The sequence below is a fragment of the Sebastes fasciatus genome, chromosome 15 (genome assembly GCF_043250625.1).
Source record: "Sebastes fasciatus isolate fSebFas1 chromosome 15, fSebFas1.pri, whole genome shotgun sequence".
Lineage (NCBI taxonomy): Eukaryota > Metazoa > Chordata > Actinopteri > Perciformes > Sebastidae > Sebastes > Sebastes fasciatus.
Genome location: NC_133809.1, coordinates 22,380,346 through 22,398,437, shown reverse-complemented (window position 1 = coordinate 22,398,437; position 18,092 = coordinate 22,380,346). Strand labels below are relative to the sequence as shown.

Genomic DNA, 18,092 nt, shown 5'->3' with positions numbered 1-18,092 from the left:
CACTTATGATAATCACATGCAGTTTGGAGCAAGTCATAGTCAAGTCAGCACACTGACACACTGACAGCTGTTGTTGCCTGTTGGGCTGCAGTTTGCCATGTTATGATTTGAGCATATTTTTTATGCTAAATGCAGTACCTGTGAGCGTTTCTGGACAATATGTGTCATTGTTTTATGTTGTTAATTGATTTCCAATAATAAATATATTCATACTTTTGCATAAAGCAAGCATATTTGCCCACTCCAATGTTAATAAGAGTATTAAATACTTGACAAATTTCCCTTTAAGGTATACAGAAAACGGATAAAAAAAAATTGTGATTAATCGCGATTAGCTATTTCAATCGATTGACAGCCTTAATTTCAAGTTGAACCAGCTTGTATGTTTTAACAATGTTTATAGATAAAGCTTCCTCTATTTTAACAAGCATCGAAACTTACTTCTCATGCACCTACTGTCATGCAGGCTATATGTACTATAATGCCTATTAATAGATAAATATTTATATTATATCAGCTTTATTTCAGCTTTCACTTCATCACTGGAAAATATATATTCTTATCAAAAAAGCACAGATTACCTAACTTCCTCTTTGAATACCTTCATTTAAATATTTAAATCAGTATGTTTGTAGACTGATATGATGTGACTCATGTATTTATTTAGTGCCCTGTTTCATAAGCCAGACAGGAGGAACTATTTGACAGCCATAAATTGTCCAATAAGCCCCAGACACCTCATTGCCAGCGGTTGTGAAGGCTTTGAATCGACCTGCTGTAAAGGAAGCTGGATGCTCGGTCTTTGTGTTGGCACAGTTTCTGAATAACAGGAAGAGCTTGAGTGAAGGGGGTAGGATGGAGGGTTTACTACCTGTAAACATGGCAAATTTGTCTTAGAGAGCTGCAGCAGGTGCCAGAGGTGCAACACTGCAACGAAGGGACCTCCCGCAGCTTTGAGCTTACTTCTCCTCCTGCAACTTTCTCCATAAATATCTACATTGCACAGCTCTGTGTCTCTGTTACTGCATACAAGTAGCGCTCCTCGGGAACTCTGGGATTATGGCCTTCTCAGTGTGTGGCGACACGGCGCTCCCACTCCCCTTCCCTCTCTGTGTGGTTACCACAGTCAAGTCTCCATGTCTGCTGCAGCCAATAAATAAATAATGGGCCCGGTGATCACTTCCAACCGTGATACTGCGCGCCGAAACCGCTGCATCTGGGAGTGCCTCTCGCTTACAATGACAACAACAACAACATGGACACGCACATGTTGATACACACACACACACACACACACACATGTGGACACACACACAGATCAATGCTGAGCCAGGAACTAACTTCTCATGCAGCCGCAACTTTCTGAAAAGTTAGACCTCTTCCGAACAACAGTTTCCACTGCTGATGTGTTTGAACACCAGTTTATTTAAAATGTGACATGTTAGGAATTTTTTACATGTTTTATATTTTTGTTTTTTTGTTTGGGGGATGCTTCTAAAAAGAGAATTAGCTTGAGAACTTCCTGTTAAAAGTGCATCAATATGAGTTATATGTAATCCTTCATGTAAAGTCAATGGGGACTTTTTCCAATCTGTTTATAAATCAAATCTGTGCAAATGTCATGAATTACAAAAACAGACTGAAAGTGGACAGGAACATCCGTCAATGGAATGAGCAGTGTAATATAATTAGAAGAAAATGGGCAGTATGAGGTGTGAGTGAGCAGGTAGGACAAAATAGCGGGCTCCCATGGCCTATTCCAGAAGCAGGCAGGACCATGGTGTTTGATGCAATGACGGCCACTTCATTATAAAAGCCTCCTCAAGTCCCACGCTGCATTCCACGTTTATAGGGAACATATGGGGAAGCCTGCAATTTTTAGACCACAAAATAAGCCCCTTTGCAGCTGGACGCACGACCGCACTGGGTCCTTTTTGCCTCGCGAGCCACACCCGAGAGGCGTAGGACCACTGACAGTGATTAAACCACCACAGTTTTCTCAGCAAAACAGGAGTTATATTAAGCTTAAATACAGGGGCTTGATAAACAAGGCCTGGGCAGGGGAAAAAAAGAATTGAGTGAAAGACGGCCACAATGATCTTCAGACTATTTTTCCCCTCACGGTCATGGGCAGTGCAAAGCCATGAGATACATTTCAAAACATGAAGCAGATGTTTACCTAGACAAAAAGAAAAAAACACAGAGCTGAGGACGGAGAGAGAAAATAAAGAAAAAAGGGCCTCGACTCCAGCGCTTTCTTCAAATGTCAAGTTTGGACTGCACTACAATGGAGCCAATTCCCGTATACTTGCACAATGCTGCGGGATTCGTCCCGTATTTGTTTAGCTTTTCTCTATTCCCCATTGAAAATCCAGATGCAGCGTCTCACTTACCGCAAATGGACAAAAATAAGGAAATTGACAATAATCTGAAACAGTCTCCACTTGTGAAAACAGCTCGCACAAAACATATACTGCGCGCTGAAATTAAATCTGAAAAACAAAACAACATGAATTATTACCAGCAACATGTCGCACTTGCACAAAGACATGCACGTAAAAAAAAATGATTATAAACTGAAACAACCACAAAGCCCCTGTGCTGTGAAACCAGCACTCTGGAGCATCTAAACAAACACAGATGAGACCCAGCAGAGACCCTCCGCTCCAAATGTGGCAGACCTGAGGGGAAAGCACAAAAACTAATGTCTTACAACCTAAAGAATCTTAGCTATAAATCAGCTCAGCCGTCATGTCCGTGGGCTTTCCCTGTGGGCCTGTACGACAGCAGTACCTCCCGTTCAGCGGAGAGTCCCACAGCTGTAATCTGTCCCTGGGCTGGCAGGCCGAGGCCGAGGCCATGTCGGGAGGCAGCAGAGGTGTTAGAAGAGGAAGCCTCGCTGTGTGTGAGGTTAGGTCGGAGGCCTGTAGTGGCCGCGTGGACGGACTGATAAAAGCCCTGGGGCCGCGGCTGTGGCCTCAGCGTTCGGCCACACTCGCCGACACGCCGTGTCATTTAGCCCGCGCTGCCGCCTAACTCAACGGCAACTGCTCATTTACAGGGCAGTGCGGGCTACCAGGAAGAGCGGCAAGCTCTCTCTCTCACACACACACACACACACACACACACACACACACACACACACACACACTCAGAACATGGTACTGTATATATACACATACAAACACATGCTGTGGTCCATGCAGCAGTTTTGTCCAGCAATTAGCAGAGGACAACGTGGGCTGACATTCATACACAAAGCAGTAACAGAACAGAAACGTGCACACACACACACACACACACACTCAGACACACAGGTTTCTAGGGAAAGCAATTGGGTCACATGAGTGACCAGACGGTGGTTTGGGTCCGTTGTCCCGTGGCCAGACATGGTCAGTGTGTCACTGAGAGACAGGAGAAAGGAGAGAGGAAGTGTGGATACCACAGGTTTGCAAATGCTAGTGATTTGTGCACTCAGACACACGGACAGAAACACACGCATATGTTTGTTGTACTGCAAGATTGTCAGGTTAACAGTACACACAACAAACAGTCCGTCTTTCTCTGTGAGTGCACATTTATCACTCTGCTCGTCAGCTCCTTTCTGTACTAATCTGAAGCAATATGAATCATTTCCTGTTTTTCTCACAACTGCAGAAGAAACTTTTCAAATATATAGCATAAAAAGTGCAGGAAAAGGAAAAGGCAGTGACGGTATATGAAGTCACATCTCAGGCTGGTGTACTGTACGAGCAGAAAATTAACCTAGAACATGAAAAACTGTGAAAACCACAATCAGGTTAAATCGCTTTGCACTTTCACAGGGGGGGGGGAGAGACTCCGCTAGGCCACAAATACTGACCTTTTTTTCTTTGGTTCTTTCATATTGCAAAAGGAAGTTAAGGTAAAAATCACAAATGCATTTTAAAGCCAAGTGAATCTGAATAAAAGAATCAAATCTAAAAAAAAAAAAGATTGAGAGATAGAAAGTGCCAAAGGAAGACAAAGTGTAAATGAGGGTTGGAGGATATAACATGAAAGATATTGAAGAAGGAGAGTGGAGCAACTGGCTGAGCTGCTTCTAATGAGGCTAAGATTATGATACTATCAAGTGGTAAGGGAGGATGGAGGTTTTGCAGGCCCCAAACCACTGATTCTTACAAACACAGATGAGCTGTGAGTCAGACAAACATAAAACTAGCACAGGACATATACAGTCAAGAACAACACGCTCAGTGTTGTTCAGCAGTTAGACCGACACTTTCCTGCCTCCCAGCAGCGGCTGAAGCCACAGCTATCTCTCATTTTCTCTTTTTTCTGATTCGTCTCCTGTCCTTTTTCTCTCTTTTGGGTGTGTGTGTGTTTGGGTTAATACATTTTAATGCCTCCCCAGCTCTTCTGCAGTGGTTTCAGTGCTCTCTGCAAACCTCAGTCGAGCCACAGTGGCGCAGGCGGCCCGCCTGGTTTGAACTCAAAAGAAAATAGAACGTTTCCAAAAGTTGGACGAGCCAATCAAAAGTGAGAGCGAAAGTACGGCGAGTCGAGAGAAAGGAGAAGGCATGGAAAGTTAAAAAACTGATGCAGAGAAAAAGCAAAAAGACGATAGAGGAGTGGAAGGGGAGGGTAGGGGAGGGGAGAGGAAGGAGGCTGGGAGGGAGAGGCCCGGTGACCTCACGTGACATGTGACGTGGGCTCCACCACTCACGGAGGGGGAGTGTGCGTCTCTGTGTGGAGGATGGCGAGGAGGATGCAGATAGACTGTGTGGCTTTTAGCCTTTTACTAGCATTGACGCTCCAGGCAGGCCACCACCGTCGTGGAAGAGAAAGACAGACCACGCCGTCGAGCTAGCTGGCTAACCTCAGACCCTCAGCCCCGCTGTGTGACAAGAGGACCACAAGCCCATCCCTCCACGCCGGCCTCGCTTCCACCACTCCCGGGGCCCCCCTCTCATACTCCAGGACCTGGTGAGTCCACCTCCACACCTGGAGACACACAAATGCTGCTGTTTTAAAACTGTTTCTCTCACTCTTTTCTTTCTCCCTCTGACCCTCTTCTCTCTCTCAAATGTCTCCTGGTGCTGCTAACACATGCTGCTGCTCTCTCTCTGCAGGCTTGTGGCTTTGGGATTCCTGCGGTAGTCACAAACCCTAGATTCTTGGTTGCAAACGGGCTCCGAGCTCCAGGAGTTTTTGTCCTCTTCTCCTTCTCCTTGCTCCCCTCTCTTCTCTTACTCTTGTGTGTTTTTTTTTTCTTCTCCAAGGTCGGTGGAGATCGACTGCAGCGTGAGCTCCTACACCGTTCTGGCTTCCCTGTCATGGCATCAAACAGCATCTTTGACTCCTTCTCCAACTACAGCAGCAGTCTACTCAGAGGTGAGTGCTGATCCTCCCATCTCTCTCTCCCACCCTCCTCCTCTCCACTCCACTCCACTCCACTCACCACCAACCCACACCCCTCTGTCCAGTTGTTTTGAATGTGCAGCATTGACATGAACATGTTGGGCTGCTTCTTGTAGCATATGAATGCATTCATCTCTCTGTCCACACACACACACGCTTCAAGACGTGTGCTGAGGGAGGCTCACAGAGGAGGATCTGATTCGCACAGTAGCTCCTCATCTAGTTGACTGATATGGCCCTTAAATGCCTTTTCGCCTCTGCGCTCCTGTGTTTTCTGTAGGCTTGATGGAGTAGCGCCATAATGGGATTCTCACCACAGACATTCATTATCAAGTGAAACTCGGCGCTCTCTCTCCGCGAGAATACGAGCTCAGAGGCTCCATGTGACTGGGCCCTTTTACTGGAACACGGCAATACAATAAAAGAGCAAAGAGGAAAAAGAAAAAACATATTAGGCTCTCTCTCACTCTGCCTTACTTCCAGGAGGTACTTTTGGTCTGTGTGGTGAGGTGAGTGCACTATACTTGGCGACGCTAAACGCCAGCCTCAGTGAAGAAGCCATTTGTTGCCATGGTGATTCCAATCAGACGGCTTTTACTTTGCAAATAGCGGCGCTCTTAAGTGTGGAGAAGTGGCAGAAACTTTTACCCGATTTCATCTACTTGTTGAGTTCCTGTAAGTGATGATAAACACAAACATGGCAGCCTTGACGTGGAAGTTGTTAATGTGATGGCGGCCGGGGGACTCAGTTGTTCCCACTGTTCATCACACAACCACTGAGACAGCCACCGAAAAAATCTCCTTCCCAATTAAGGCCTCGTTGCAGTGTTAATTAGAGACAGCCACAGGAGAAGCACTACCAGCTCCTAATTGTTTGCAGAGTATATCTTAAAATCTCTGGAGCCTCAAACACACACACACACACACACACACACACACACACACACAGAGTCAGACGCAGACGCAGACAGTCACACACACTCAGTACATCTGTGCCTCACATGAGAACAATCCTCTGATATCCTCAGTGGAACCGCAGTGACAGGGGATGATGTTCCAGTGTTCTCACAGCTTCTACAGACACCCAGGCTTTTATAGTTTCCTCCTGACAAGACTCCCCCCCCCCCCCCCCCCCCCCCCCCTCCTCTTTTCTTCTCTATAACCGCTGGATCTGCATCCCTTTATCTCCTCACTGTTTACAGATCAGCGTGTCACTGACTTCAGGTTTCATGCATGCCGTCCATCAGGCTTTTGTTTTAACCTCTAACGTAATGTGCTTTCGGGGGCGCCTGATTTTGATTTTGAACCCCACCAGAGCGGCGAGACGCGACGCGAGACAGTATAGGTCAAGAGGGGAGGGGGATGGGAAGAGACAAGCATTTAAAGCCGTAATCATCCATTGGAAATCATTAGTGAATATGCAATATCCTTTTACAATTCGCTCTGTCAGGAGACTGAAACCGAACTGCGAGAGAACAAAGGCGAAGAGTCATTAAATACGCCGGTTCAATCTGAAAGCATTTTCAAATCGGGACTACCTCATGTAAGCAAAATACCCCAGCGGTTAGTTTAACAACTTGCATTACACAAGCGAAGCAATTTGGCAAGTTCTCTTTTTTAGACGCAAATCAAACTGAAATTAAGAGGAACGGTTACAGAAAAATCAAGGAGACTGTTAAATGTCTGGCTTCCCGAGCTCTGACTTTAATACAGTGCGACATGAAGCTCATGGAAATAATGCATTCATCTATTCAGAAGTCAAGAAAATACCGCTGCAAGCAACATCTCATTCATTCGAAAAATGACACAAAAAGAAAAAAGGCTCATTAAAGATCCTGAATTTCTTAAAACAATTGGTATATTCTAGGGCTGTCAAAGTTAATTCGTCTTAACACCACTAATTTCTTTAACGTATTAACGCAACTTGCGATTTTTAGGTTGTAGCGGGCTCAGTTTTAAAGCTAGAGTGAAGTGACTGGTATCATATGAAACTAGAAAACCGAAGGAATCCATTGGTACCAACCATGTCATACTAGCTTAGCGAAGGAGGTTAAATAACGCTCTAAACGTACGTTAAATTTGGCGAGGGAAAACGGTCATGGCCATTTTCAATGGGGTCCCTTGACCTCTGACCTTTTGCGTTGTTAATTAATTATAATAATAAATATATACATACATTTGCATAAAGCAAGCATATTTGCCCACTCACATGTTGATAAGAGTATTGAATGCTTGACAAATCTCCCTTTAAGGTACATTTTCAACAGATAAAAAAAAAAGAAATTGTGATTAATCGTGATTAAATATTTTAATCGATTGACAGCCCTGGAAAATTCCTCATTCAAATAAATAAATTAGATCTTTAACATCTTTTTTTTTTTTTTGTGGTACCTTGTAGTTTCATATGTGATTTAAAAAAAAAAAGACACTAGCACTATCACAAATACCAGCACAACACAAACGCTATCAGTCTGTACTGTAGGTGTCATATTAAACATTTCAGCCTAATCTCACAGTGCAGACAGAAAACACATGCAAGCATGTGATGTGCAACATCAGATGCACTTCGCGTGAGAAGCGAGAGGACGCCTCACCTCAGAAACCTCAGTCCTACGCTCACACTCAGGGAGACAAACACACACACACACACACACACACAGAGAGAGAGAGAGAGACACACACACACACACACACACACATATGCGTATCACATATGACACAGACACACAAACAGACGAAGCAGCTGTCGTTCTCATGTCGTCCAATTCGGTAAAAAAGCTAATAGTGTGACAGTTAGTATGTTGTTAGAGAAAGAAAGAGAAACAGAGATGTTTGCGTCGGGGCGTTAATCTGATGCAGACTCTCAGTGCTGCTGCAGTTCACTGATAATAACCACAATGAGGCTATACACCTGCTAACGCTCACACAGCAGCAGCAGCAGCACGATTTAACCAGAAAGCAGCATTTCTGTGACACTTTACACGTTTTTAAAAAAAGCAGTAGCCTCCAAAAAAAGCATCGGATTTTCCCCCTGTGAAGCAGCATTGTATAAACTTTACTGAGTTTTCCTATCCGGACGTATTGGTTTGCATCAGGTGGGGTACCTGGTTTATAGCAGCTGTGACTGGGCCTGTTTGTGGTGGGTCATATCCTTGGCTCAGTTTCTGTCACCACATTTCCCTCCACTACTTGGACGGGTCGCCGTGTTCCCTGCAGGCTGTTTTATACAGGGGTCCGTGTTTTTTTTTAGAGTGTAACGCTCTTGGGAGCCAGCTCCCTTTTGTGGCAGAGAAAAAGGCCCCTGTTTTATTAGGGTGGGAATGGTTTTATATGTTTGGCTTATTGCGCTGCATGAATGGAAGTGAGGGCTTGTGTGTGAGAAAGGCGGCCATGCCTCACCACAGTTGTAGCGAGGTTATTTTGGAGGATTCTGGGAGGTGGTCTGGTTTGTTCTGGGAGCCTGAGAGAGAGACACATGCACAGTGCGAGAGAAAGACACTTTAAATGAATCACTCTCAGGGGAAAAAACTCAAGACCAACTTCGAGCCGAGAACCACTGACAAATAAAAAGGCGCTATACGGTAGCTCAAAAAAGAAAAAAAGGCTATAAATTTGACAGAACACATGGCTGGCCTCTGGCGAATTTATTAATAAAGTCATATGGTGAAGATTTTTCCCCTCCTCTCTTAAATTAACATGCTTGATTGGAGCCCATTCAAGATCCTGCTGAGTGTGAGGCCCCCGAGTGATGCCAAAACATGAAGACTAGGGCTGAGCGGGCTGAAATCTGTAACCAGATATTAAGAGTTTCAATATTCTAAAGTGAAAGCAAATAATAGAAAACTCATGACAGAGCGCGGAGCGGCGAAATCCTGTCTCCAATTCAGCCGAGTATAATATCTATTTATAAAACTCTGAAGGCATATTGGATGGAGGGAACGCTCTGGACTTGATTAGGGCTGTAAACGTTTGTGGAGGTACTTATTTACTTTTTGGTCCGTCTCGCCGTTTTCACCGTCTGTCAACACGACTTTATGGGGAACACTTTCAGGGGTTTTGCCGCAGTAAGATGGCTTCCAGGTAGAGTACGCAGAGCGGCGTGCTGATTATGTGGTCGACTAATCCCGGAACCTGCCTCCGCCCTTGTACGCTTTTGGCTCAAACCGCCACGCTCGGCGTTGCGTTGGTCAAGGTTAAAGTCGCGCTAAGTGTAGTAGTAAATACAATTTTCTGGTGGTCGACAAGCAACCACAGGGGCCAGATTTTTTTCAGCCGATCTGATAATATGGATTTATGCTGTGCAGGTTTCAGGAGGGGGAAGGGGGGAAAGTGTTCTGAAAGGTTGAGCAGCTTCTTTCAACAAACATTCACGTAGGTGCGTCGACTCTGAAGCAGCATCCAGCGAGGAGTGAATGTGATCTGCAGGCAGGAAGAATACTCAACGTCTCCCTTCAGCACAGTTCATCCAGAGTTAGTCTGCGTGTTAAACTCTATGATCTGATCGTGCATGGCAGATGTGAGAGCAGTGAACTCAAGAGGGATGTATGCTGAGCACATCCACTATGACTATGCACTATAGTCTTACATGATAATTAAAGAGTTGACGGTTGAAAGTGAAGGACACGAATGTCCAAATATGAAGCAAGTGATGTAAGAGGAATTCATAACGTCTAGACCGGCTTCTAGACGTTAAGAAATTGAAACAGGAACAAACTACATGCTGGCAGGGAAATATGCAGACTTTGAAAATGCTTGCATAATTGGATAACGAGGTGGAAATGATCACAATATAAAATTCTTTCGCTTGATTTCTTAAAAAAAGTAATGCCCATACCGGATGAGGCTCTTCTATTCCTATGACTCATTGCTTAACGGTTCATTTGCCTCACATTACGAGCTGATAATATTTCATATAAGCCCTTACGTTAAAATGATTAAACCCACATCACTGTTATAACATTAGACTCCTCATGAGCTCATTCGTCCTGCACGGTGGACGACTAAATTAAGGAAAAGCCTTTCTCGCAATTTTCTGTTTCTTAATTTTGTTTTAAACCTACGCCCTAAACCACAGGCCGGGCCCACAGCTTATTACATGGTAAGGCTGGGGTTGCAGAAAAAGACACAAGCATTATTGTAAGCTAATTTATGTATTATTAACCTAAGTTTATGCAGCAATTACGCTGGTGTTTGGAACTTGCTCGCAATTATTTGGAAATAAGGTAAACCTGAAATAAACCATTTGTGTCATCACAGGTTTAGTTTGATTTCAGTACAACTCTGGATACAATTAGAGAGCTGTGACCTGAGTTTGACTCAGATGAAGAAGACTTATTGTTTAGACCCCTCCCTGTATCGTTAAACAGATGTTGTCAACAACATCCTTTCTGTTGCAGTGAGGAAAGGCAAGAAAAAACTGCCTGTGACTAAGCACAACGACGATTGCTGTGCACTTTTGTTTTTACCATTACAGTTGCATTCGAAGCCACAAATTACTTTAATGGGCGGGCATGGGTCTGGTCGGCAGCACATAAAATGACTCAAACTTATGGAGATCCCACATGTTCAGAAACATATCAGCAGACAGCAACTCTCTTTTTTTATACATAAGATGGAACACAGGAGGAGCAGAGGGTTTTATTTTATCATGTGTGAAAGTTTAGCAAAGATCTAAGGCCCAGAGGAACTCATTCTGTCACCATCAAAGGATTAAAAGGAATGTTTTTCACAGACTAAATATCCTCCTTCCAGACTGAATCTTCACGTCATTATGAGCAACTTCAATCATCCTCAAAACATCCTTATAGCCTATCCCTCTTCCCATAAGCAATAAAGAAAAAAACTTAATTACGGTGGAGGAAAAATGCAGATAATGATAGGATGTGAGAGTGCTGCCGGCTATGAAATGTTTTCTGATTCTCTATTTTCCTCTATTTTCCCAGAATTTTTTTTTTCCCTCAACTTGTTTACATACAGTTAATTGTCGCTGCTGCAATAAAACATGTTTTTGGGTTGCTTCTTCCCTCCCCTCAAACATAACTTTAACCACAGGGAATTGATGTTTGTGGAGCCGGCGTTTCAAAAATGGGATTTTAGTTTTCTCTTAGCCTATTCATTGGGGGGTACGAATAGATGATTGTGCTGACTGTGCCCGTAATGGGCCACCTAATTGTGCTTTTCAACTCAGCACTGCATTTGTTTGTTCGACTAAAAGATGAGTGAAGGGATTGTCTCACATTTTGGGAAATGAGCTTACTTGCTCTCCGCTGAGAGTTAGATGAGAAGATTTCTACCCCTCTCATATGGTATATGTCACAAAAAGGTGTATGAATGCCACGATAATGCGCAAGGCATTTCGTGTGCAATAAGAACGCTTTCCTTGCTTTTGGCGTGTCATTTGTACGCCATGTAGTCTGTGATGACTGCAATGTAAACGTATCGGCGTAAATCAGAGCTAGTGACGTAGAATAAAAAGCCAGAAAGCCCGTTTATGGCGGGCAGGAGGGGAGGTGGATGGTTCCAACAAACATCTATTTTTAACCAGGAGACTAGTGTTCGAGACTGGTGTTTTGTTTTTGTAAGTCTCGTTTGTGACATTAATCATGTGTTTTCCGTAGTTATGGTACATTGTTTCTAGGGCTGTCAATCGATTCAAATAGTTAATCGCAAATAAATCCTACTTTTTTTTATCTGGTCAAAATGCACTTAAAGGGAGGTTTCTCTTATCAACATGGGAGTGGACAAATATGCTGCTTTATGCAAATGTATGTATATATTTATTATTGTAAATCAATTAACAACGTAAAACAATGACAAATATTGTCCAGAAACCCTCAAAGGTACTGCATTTAGCATCAAAAATATGCTCAAATCATAACATGGCAAACTCAAGTCAAACAGGCAACAACAGCTGTCAGTGGGCTGACTTGACTTGCCCAAAACTGCATGTGATTATCATAAAGTGTGCATGTCTGTAAAGGGGAGACTCGTGGGTACCCATAGAACCCATTTTCATTCACATATCTTGAGGTCAGAGGTCAAGGGACCCCTTTGAAAATGGCCATGCCAGTTTTTCCTCACCAAAATTGTGCACAAGTTTGGAGGGTTATTTAGCCTCCTTTTGGACAAGCTAGTATGACATGGTTTGTACCAATGGATTTCTTAGATTTTCTAGTTACATATGATGCCGGGATCTTCACTCTAGCTTTAAAACTGAGCCCGCTACAATCCCTGAAATATCGATTGCGTTAATGCGTTAAAGAAATTTGTGCCATTTAAACAAATTTGTGTGAATGCGTTATTATCGCGTTAACTTTGACAGCTCTAGTTGTTTCTGTATGTATTTTACTTAGTTTACGTACTTATTTTAAGCCCAACCATGACGTTTTTCCTAAACTTCACTAAGTGGTTTGTTGCCTCAACCTAACTGCAGATGTTACAGTAGTTTTGTTGCATTGCGTATAAATTACACGTGAAAAGCGACATACAATTGACACACGAAAATCCTAAAATGCGACATCACGACACACAAAATATCCGTGTAATGTCGTGCTATTTATACGCCTTCTTCTGAGACTGGGTGGATATGTCAGTTAAATATGAACCAGCAGCCAATTATCCTAGCCTAAAGAGTGGAAAGAAAAGGAAACGGCTAACCTGGCTCTTCCCAAAATCGGCCTACCAACACCTCTTGTGCACACTAATTAACACATTATGTCTTGTTTGTTTAATCTGTACAAAGACAGAAGTGTAAAAAATTACCATTTGTGGTTTTCCCGGGGGCTTGTGTGCCAGTGCTGGTAGTCTGGTAACCGCACAATGATGACAAAACTCCACAAGACAAGACAAGACAAGACAAGAAGTCACCGTGTCTGGCCAAGAGGTAGTACCAGACATAACCCCCAGCATGAAACCAAAAACTGGTTTATACTTTGGTTTCGTCTGAAATCGCATATTATTCACTACATACCTAATAGGTGTATCATTCAACATACTTTGTGTGAATAAACAGCAGTATGTATCTTTTCGGACGCACTGAGCAGTGATTTACGTCGTCACGTCCTGAGATTCTCCTTTACGGTTGGAGATGTGTAACCATGGTAACCTGTACCAACCTCATGTGACCAAAACGACAGTTTGTGAGAATCTTAAAGTCTGAACTAATTCAAAAACTATATTACGCCGAGCAAAGTGGAATCTTATACTTAAACTGAAGCGTTACTGATATTACAGAGAGGTCCGTCAACAGCTGTTATGAACGCTGTCGTTACTACTGCATTGCATTGTGGGATATTTATGCTGGCATAGTGTTCAGTGTTTGCATACTGTAATATTTCACCGAAAATATTATGCAATTCAGACATGGGACTTAAAAAATCCCACATACTGTTTAAGCGTAATAAATAGCATGTAAGTATGGAATTTTAGATGCAACCTTATGCTTTTGTTCCAAAACAGCATATTTCCCTAAACTAAAAAAATTCAATTCAAAATGTATGATCAACTTCCTCCTCAAATGCTCATATTCCCATATTCTAATCCTGAATTTGCGTCTTCTGAAACCTTTTTACATCATAAAAATGCACGCAGAATTTACAAAATGATTCTATTAGCCCTGTATTGCAGCAGGTGGAGTTGCCCTGGAGTAAACTGTACTTTCTCTACAGCTGCTCACTTCTGTATTGGCTCAGTAGGAAACACCATGCCAGGGATTCCCCCTCAGCTGTGCAGCAGAAGTGGCCCCTCCATCTCTTCTCCATAGTCTGTCTCCTGTGAGGTCACTGCCGTCTGCTGCACACGCTCTTCTCACGGCTGCAGACGCAGCCGTCACGAGCACAAACGCACAGGGAACTATGGTATACACACACACAAACTGGCACGTATAGGCTCTACAAACACACACACACACACACACACGCAGTCCGCCGCCTTTCCCCCGTGCTGAGTCAGAGAGGAGCAGTGCATGTCAACATGATGACCGTGACGCTTTCCCCCTCTAAATGCTGTCTGACCTCACCGTAATAGCCGGTCAGGACTAACATATGGTCTCCCGATGCCTTAGTCCAGCAGAATTACCCACATGGTGACTAAACAGCAGAGGACTTAACTGAAAAATATCACTGACTGCTTTCTTGATTTGAGAAAAGTGCCAATTTGTGTCTTGTGCTTAAAAAAATATTTAACACACTACTGTATGCTGTGGTTACAGTCGTACTGACAGGAGTGAGAGTTTCTAACCGGTGGGCCTTTCCTGTGAGATACAACCGTGTTAAATTCACTGTCACAAAAATCTAAGTGCGACCTAGAAAGGGACTCTCGAACCTTTGCATGAAGCTTGATTTTTGCTGTTAGATATGAGTTGTTACCGAATTATATAACAGTTTGTAGTCATGGCAGGAAGTTAACAGCATCCTTACATATCCTCAATGAAACGAGGAGTCCTCTCAGGTCTCCACGTTTTGAAACCCGAATGACAGCTTGCTGCACCGACACTGCCAACCTGGCAGAAAGACGTTTGTGTTAGAAGGGCCTGACGGACTTGAACACAACTTTTCCCCTTTAATCAGCGTGATGACATAAGAGGCAGACAGCGAGCCAGTCATTCAGTCGGTATAGAGTTTGATTAACCTAATCACCAGGCAGCCAGACTCCAGGGCTACTGATTGGGTTTACAAACGCTCCTTGTCATCGTCGTGTCATTAGCTCGTCGTTAGCCGCGGCCGCCTTGACGTGGAGCAGCGACGTGCTGGGCCTAAACACAGCAATCAGGGGATTAGTGTGCAGTTACAGCAAAGCCTCAATGGACGCCTCGGGCTCTGAGTCAAAAGAGGGGGAAAGTCCTGCCTTACTTACTATGCTAGCTCAACGTGGCCAGGGTGCTAACTGTACACGGGCAACGCCACTGCTGATTAGCAATGGAGATGATGAGAGGAAACATTCAGTCACTTCGGACACACGGGTGGTTTCCCGGACTCCAATTAAGCCAAGTCCTTGACTCAAAGCAATGATATGAATGGAGGGACTCCATTGAAAATACGTTTGAGCCTCCAATTAGGTTTGCTTAATCTAGAGCTGGGAATCGAGCCCAAAGACTTCACAGAAACAGAGCTCGCATGCAGCACAGTGACTCTCCGGAGAGGATTCATTTTCCTTTGGTTTAATTTGAAATCAATTGGAATGATTGACAATAATCACTTACTGTGCAAAAAGACTGGATTTATGAGTTGTGACAATAGTATGTGTCTAAGTGCTCTCCTGAGCTGTTTGGCTCGCAGGCTGAGAGTCGCCACACCCTTGTTTCCTTACGATGAAAGGCCCCGAGGGCCAAACCGAGTACTTTCCAAGAGTTGTCTCACGTCTGCAGAGGAAAGTGGCACGGACATCTCGTCAGGAAACCAGCGCCGGTTTCCTGCTCGAATCTGGTTGGACTCTGCGGTGAGTCAGACGGTGCTCGGGAGGCTGAACCCCTCTGAAGAGGGAAATAAATGCAAATTCAATATTTGGGGGCTTTTTGAAGTACATTTGCATTTGAATGAGTGTGACAGAACCTGGAATGACCCCTGTTGAAAAGAGTCCCTGAACAGTGATGAAAGGAGTTGAAAGGGACAAACGGCGATGACAATAGTTGAAAAGTTGGAGATGTGTACATGGTGTGTCTTTGTGTGTGTTTACATAAGGCTATGCTTGAATATGTGTGTGTGTAAAGTGGTGTTCTACATGCACAGACAGACATTAAAATTTAAATATGAATACCACAAAGCAGCTAAGAACAATACATTTGGCCCAGCGCCTGGTTGGCAGACTCCTCTACGACTTGCTGGTTAGCGTTCATGCCATTCATTTCATACGTTACATACCTCACCGTGTTCCTTCACAGTTCCAAAGTAACAGGGACCTAGTCTCAAAAAAATACAAACATGTGGCTTTTGTTGCAGAGAGGAATGAACAACAGCATTCCATGTGCAACCACATCAAAGGTCCCCTCTCGCCATGGGGCTAAATGAGGGCAGACTGTCCTGCTTGCCCCTCCTGACATGACTGCCACTAATTAACCAGAGATCTAAAACTGGCACTTCATCTTCATCACATCTTCACCCTAATCTCCAGAGTTGCTTTTAAACGTGCACGGCTTCTCTTTGGGTCTCCAGCGAGAGGGGACAGCCACACAACAAGCACAAAGGGGCATTGTCTGCTGGTGAAAATGTGGTTTACAGGCTCTGCTATAATGGCTCGGTGGTTGCTGGAAGCCATGCGCACTTCCTAATATTCAACTCACATGCGATTTCATTTTGAGAAAAAGACTGAGCTATGGGGCTTTGCCTTTGTGTGAGCGGGACGCCTCGCAACTTATTTTCTGAGCCGGCGGGCTCCCTTACCCCCCACCCCTTCTCCCCACTCTTCACCCCCTCTTCCACTCTCTGGTGGCGCTACTATATTTGTGTGGGATCTCTAGCGATGGAAGAGTAGACACAGGCTGCGTTGCCAGTCAAACGTGTTCGGGCTGTCAGACTGAAAGGCTTCCAGCGCTGCGATCTGTCTCCTCTCCTCGTCAGTAGGAGCTGTTTGATCTGACAGAGAGGCTCCATTAGAGACACAGGGAAGTTCAACTGCTGGGAGGTTGGATGGCTTCAGCAGTCAGAGTAGCAGCCCAGAGAGGAAAAGGTTTGCACACGCAGTCTGGTTGCAATCTTGGTGTCTCGCTGTGTATCTATAAATGTCTCTGAGCATTACTTGTCCTTATACTAGGTGTGTGTGGTTGCACGTCGACGAGTGCAACGTAAGGGAGCCCGACTGGGCCGGCATATTTTGGGGCTCTGTGGGGCAAAGGGGTGATGACGCAGTGGATAATGATATCATAAGTGTGCGGCGCTGCAGAGCTACAATGACAGAGGGAGAGAGAGAGAGAGAGAGAGAGAGAGATTGTTTGCCGAGGCTATGAGAAGAGCAAGTAAAACGTGCCGTCTTCTTCAACACACACCATAGTTTTCCCTCAATCTCACGGTGGTGATGACCTCATAAACCTGCGCCGCAGTCCCAACCGAGTAGAGTAGACGCTGGTGTCAGGGTGGTGAAATGGTAGACAATGGTTTGATAAATATGCATCAACGGTTGCGCCACAGACCGTCGCTACACTCCCTACATTTAATGTGGCTACAACTTCCACTAATCAGCAGGGACTCTGACAAATGACTCAATTCTCCAAGATGTATTTACAAGTAGTATTAGAGGATTAGTATTAATTTCATTATTGCGCTGTGTGATAGCTGTTAAAAAAAAAGGAGCAGGGAGAGCGAGCCGATGCGGCTCCTGTGAAAGACTCGTCTGCTGATCTGTGTGTGGCAGCTGGGCTCTGGCAGGGCTCTGGCACCGGGGCTGCATGGCAGTTAAACTGTCACTGGCAGGAACTGTAAATCTTTTGCAGAAGGTGAATGCAACATGACAGCACCACAGGTGTGTGCGTGTGTGTGTGTGTGTGTGCTTACCAAGTTGCAAGTTTGTCACAATACTATAGCTGCTTGTCTGTATGTCTTTGTCTCTCAGCCATCCTGAGAGAAGCAGTCTCCTAGCTGGACACATTTGGCAGAGTGAGTCAGGATACTCTTGTGTGTGTGTGTGTGTGTGTGTGTGTGTGTGTGTGTGTGTGTGTGTGTGTGTGTGTGTGTGTGTGTGTGTGTGTGTGTCTGTAGGGGGGG

General features: G+C 44.4%; 2 protein-coding genes across 5 annotated transcripts in view; one reads left to right on the top strand and one right to left on the bottom strand.

Annotated features, from left to right (window-relative positions):
• Positions 1-3,431, bottom strand: part of syf2 (SYF2 pre-mRNA-splicing factor) — a 99,602-nt gene extending 96,171 nt beyond the window's left edge. The window contains exon 1 of the mRNA XM_074661136.1: positions 3,428-3,431. The gene's annotated coding sequence lies outside the window, so the exon portion shown is untranslated. The remainder of the gene's footprint in view (positions 1-3,427) is intronic.
• A 1,288-nt stretch (positions 3,432-4,719) lies between these two features.
• runx3 (RUNX family transcription factor 3) overlaps positions 4,720-18,092 on the top strand; it is a 53,572-nt gene continuing 40,199 nt past the window's right edge. The window contains exons 1-2 of one of the 4 annotated variants that reach the window (XM_074661122.1): positions 4,720-4,965; positions 5,262-5,373. In XM_074661122.1, the coding sequence (XP_074517223.1) occupies positions 5,316-5,373 (58 nt within the window). In that variant the 5' untranslated portion in view covers positions 4,720-4,965; positions 5,262-5,315. The remainder of the gene's footprint in view (positions 4,966-5,261; positions 5,374-18,092) is intronic. The other 3 variants (XM_074661121.1, XM_074661120.1, XM_074661119.1) reach the window with 3 other exon arrangements.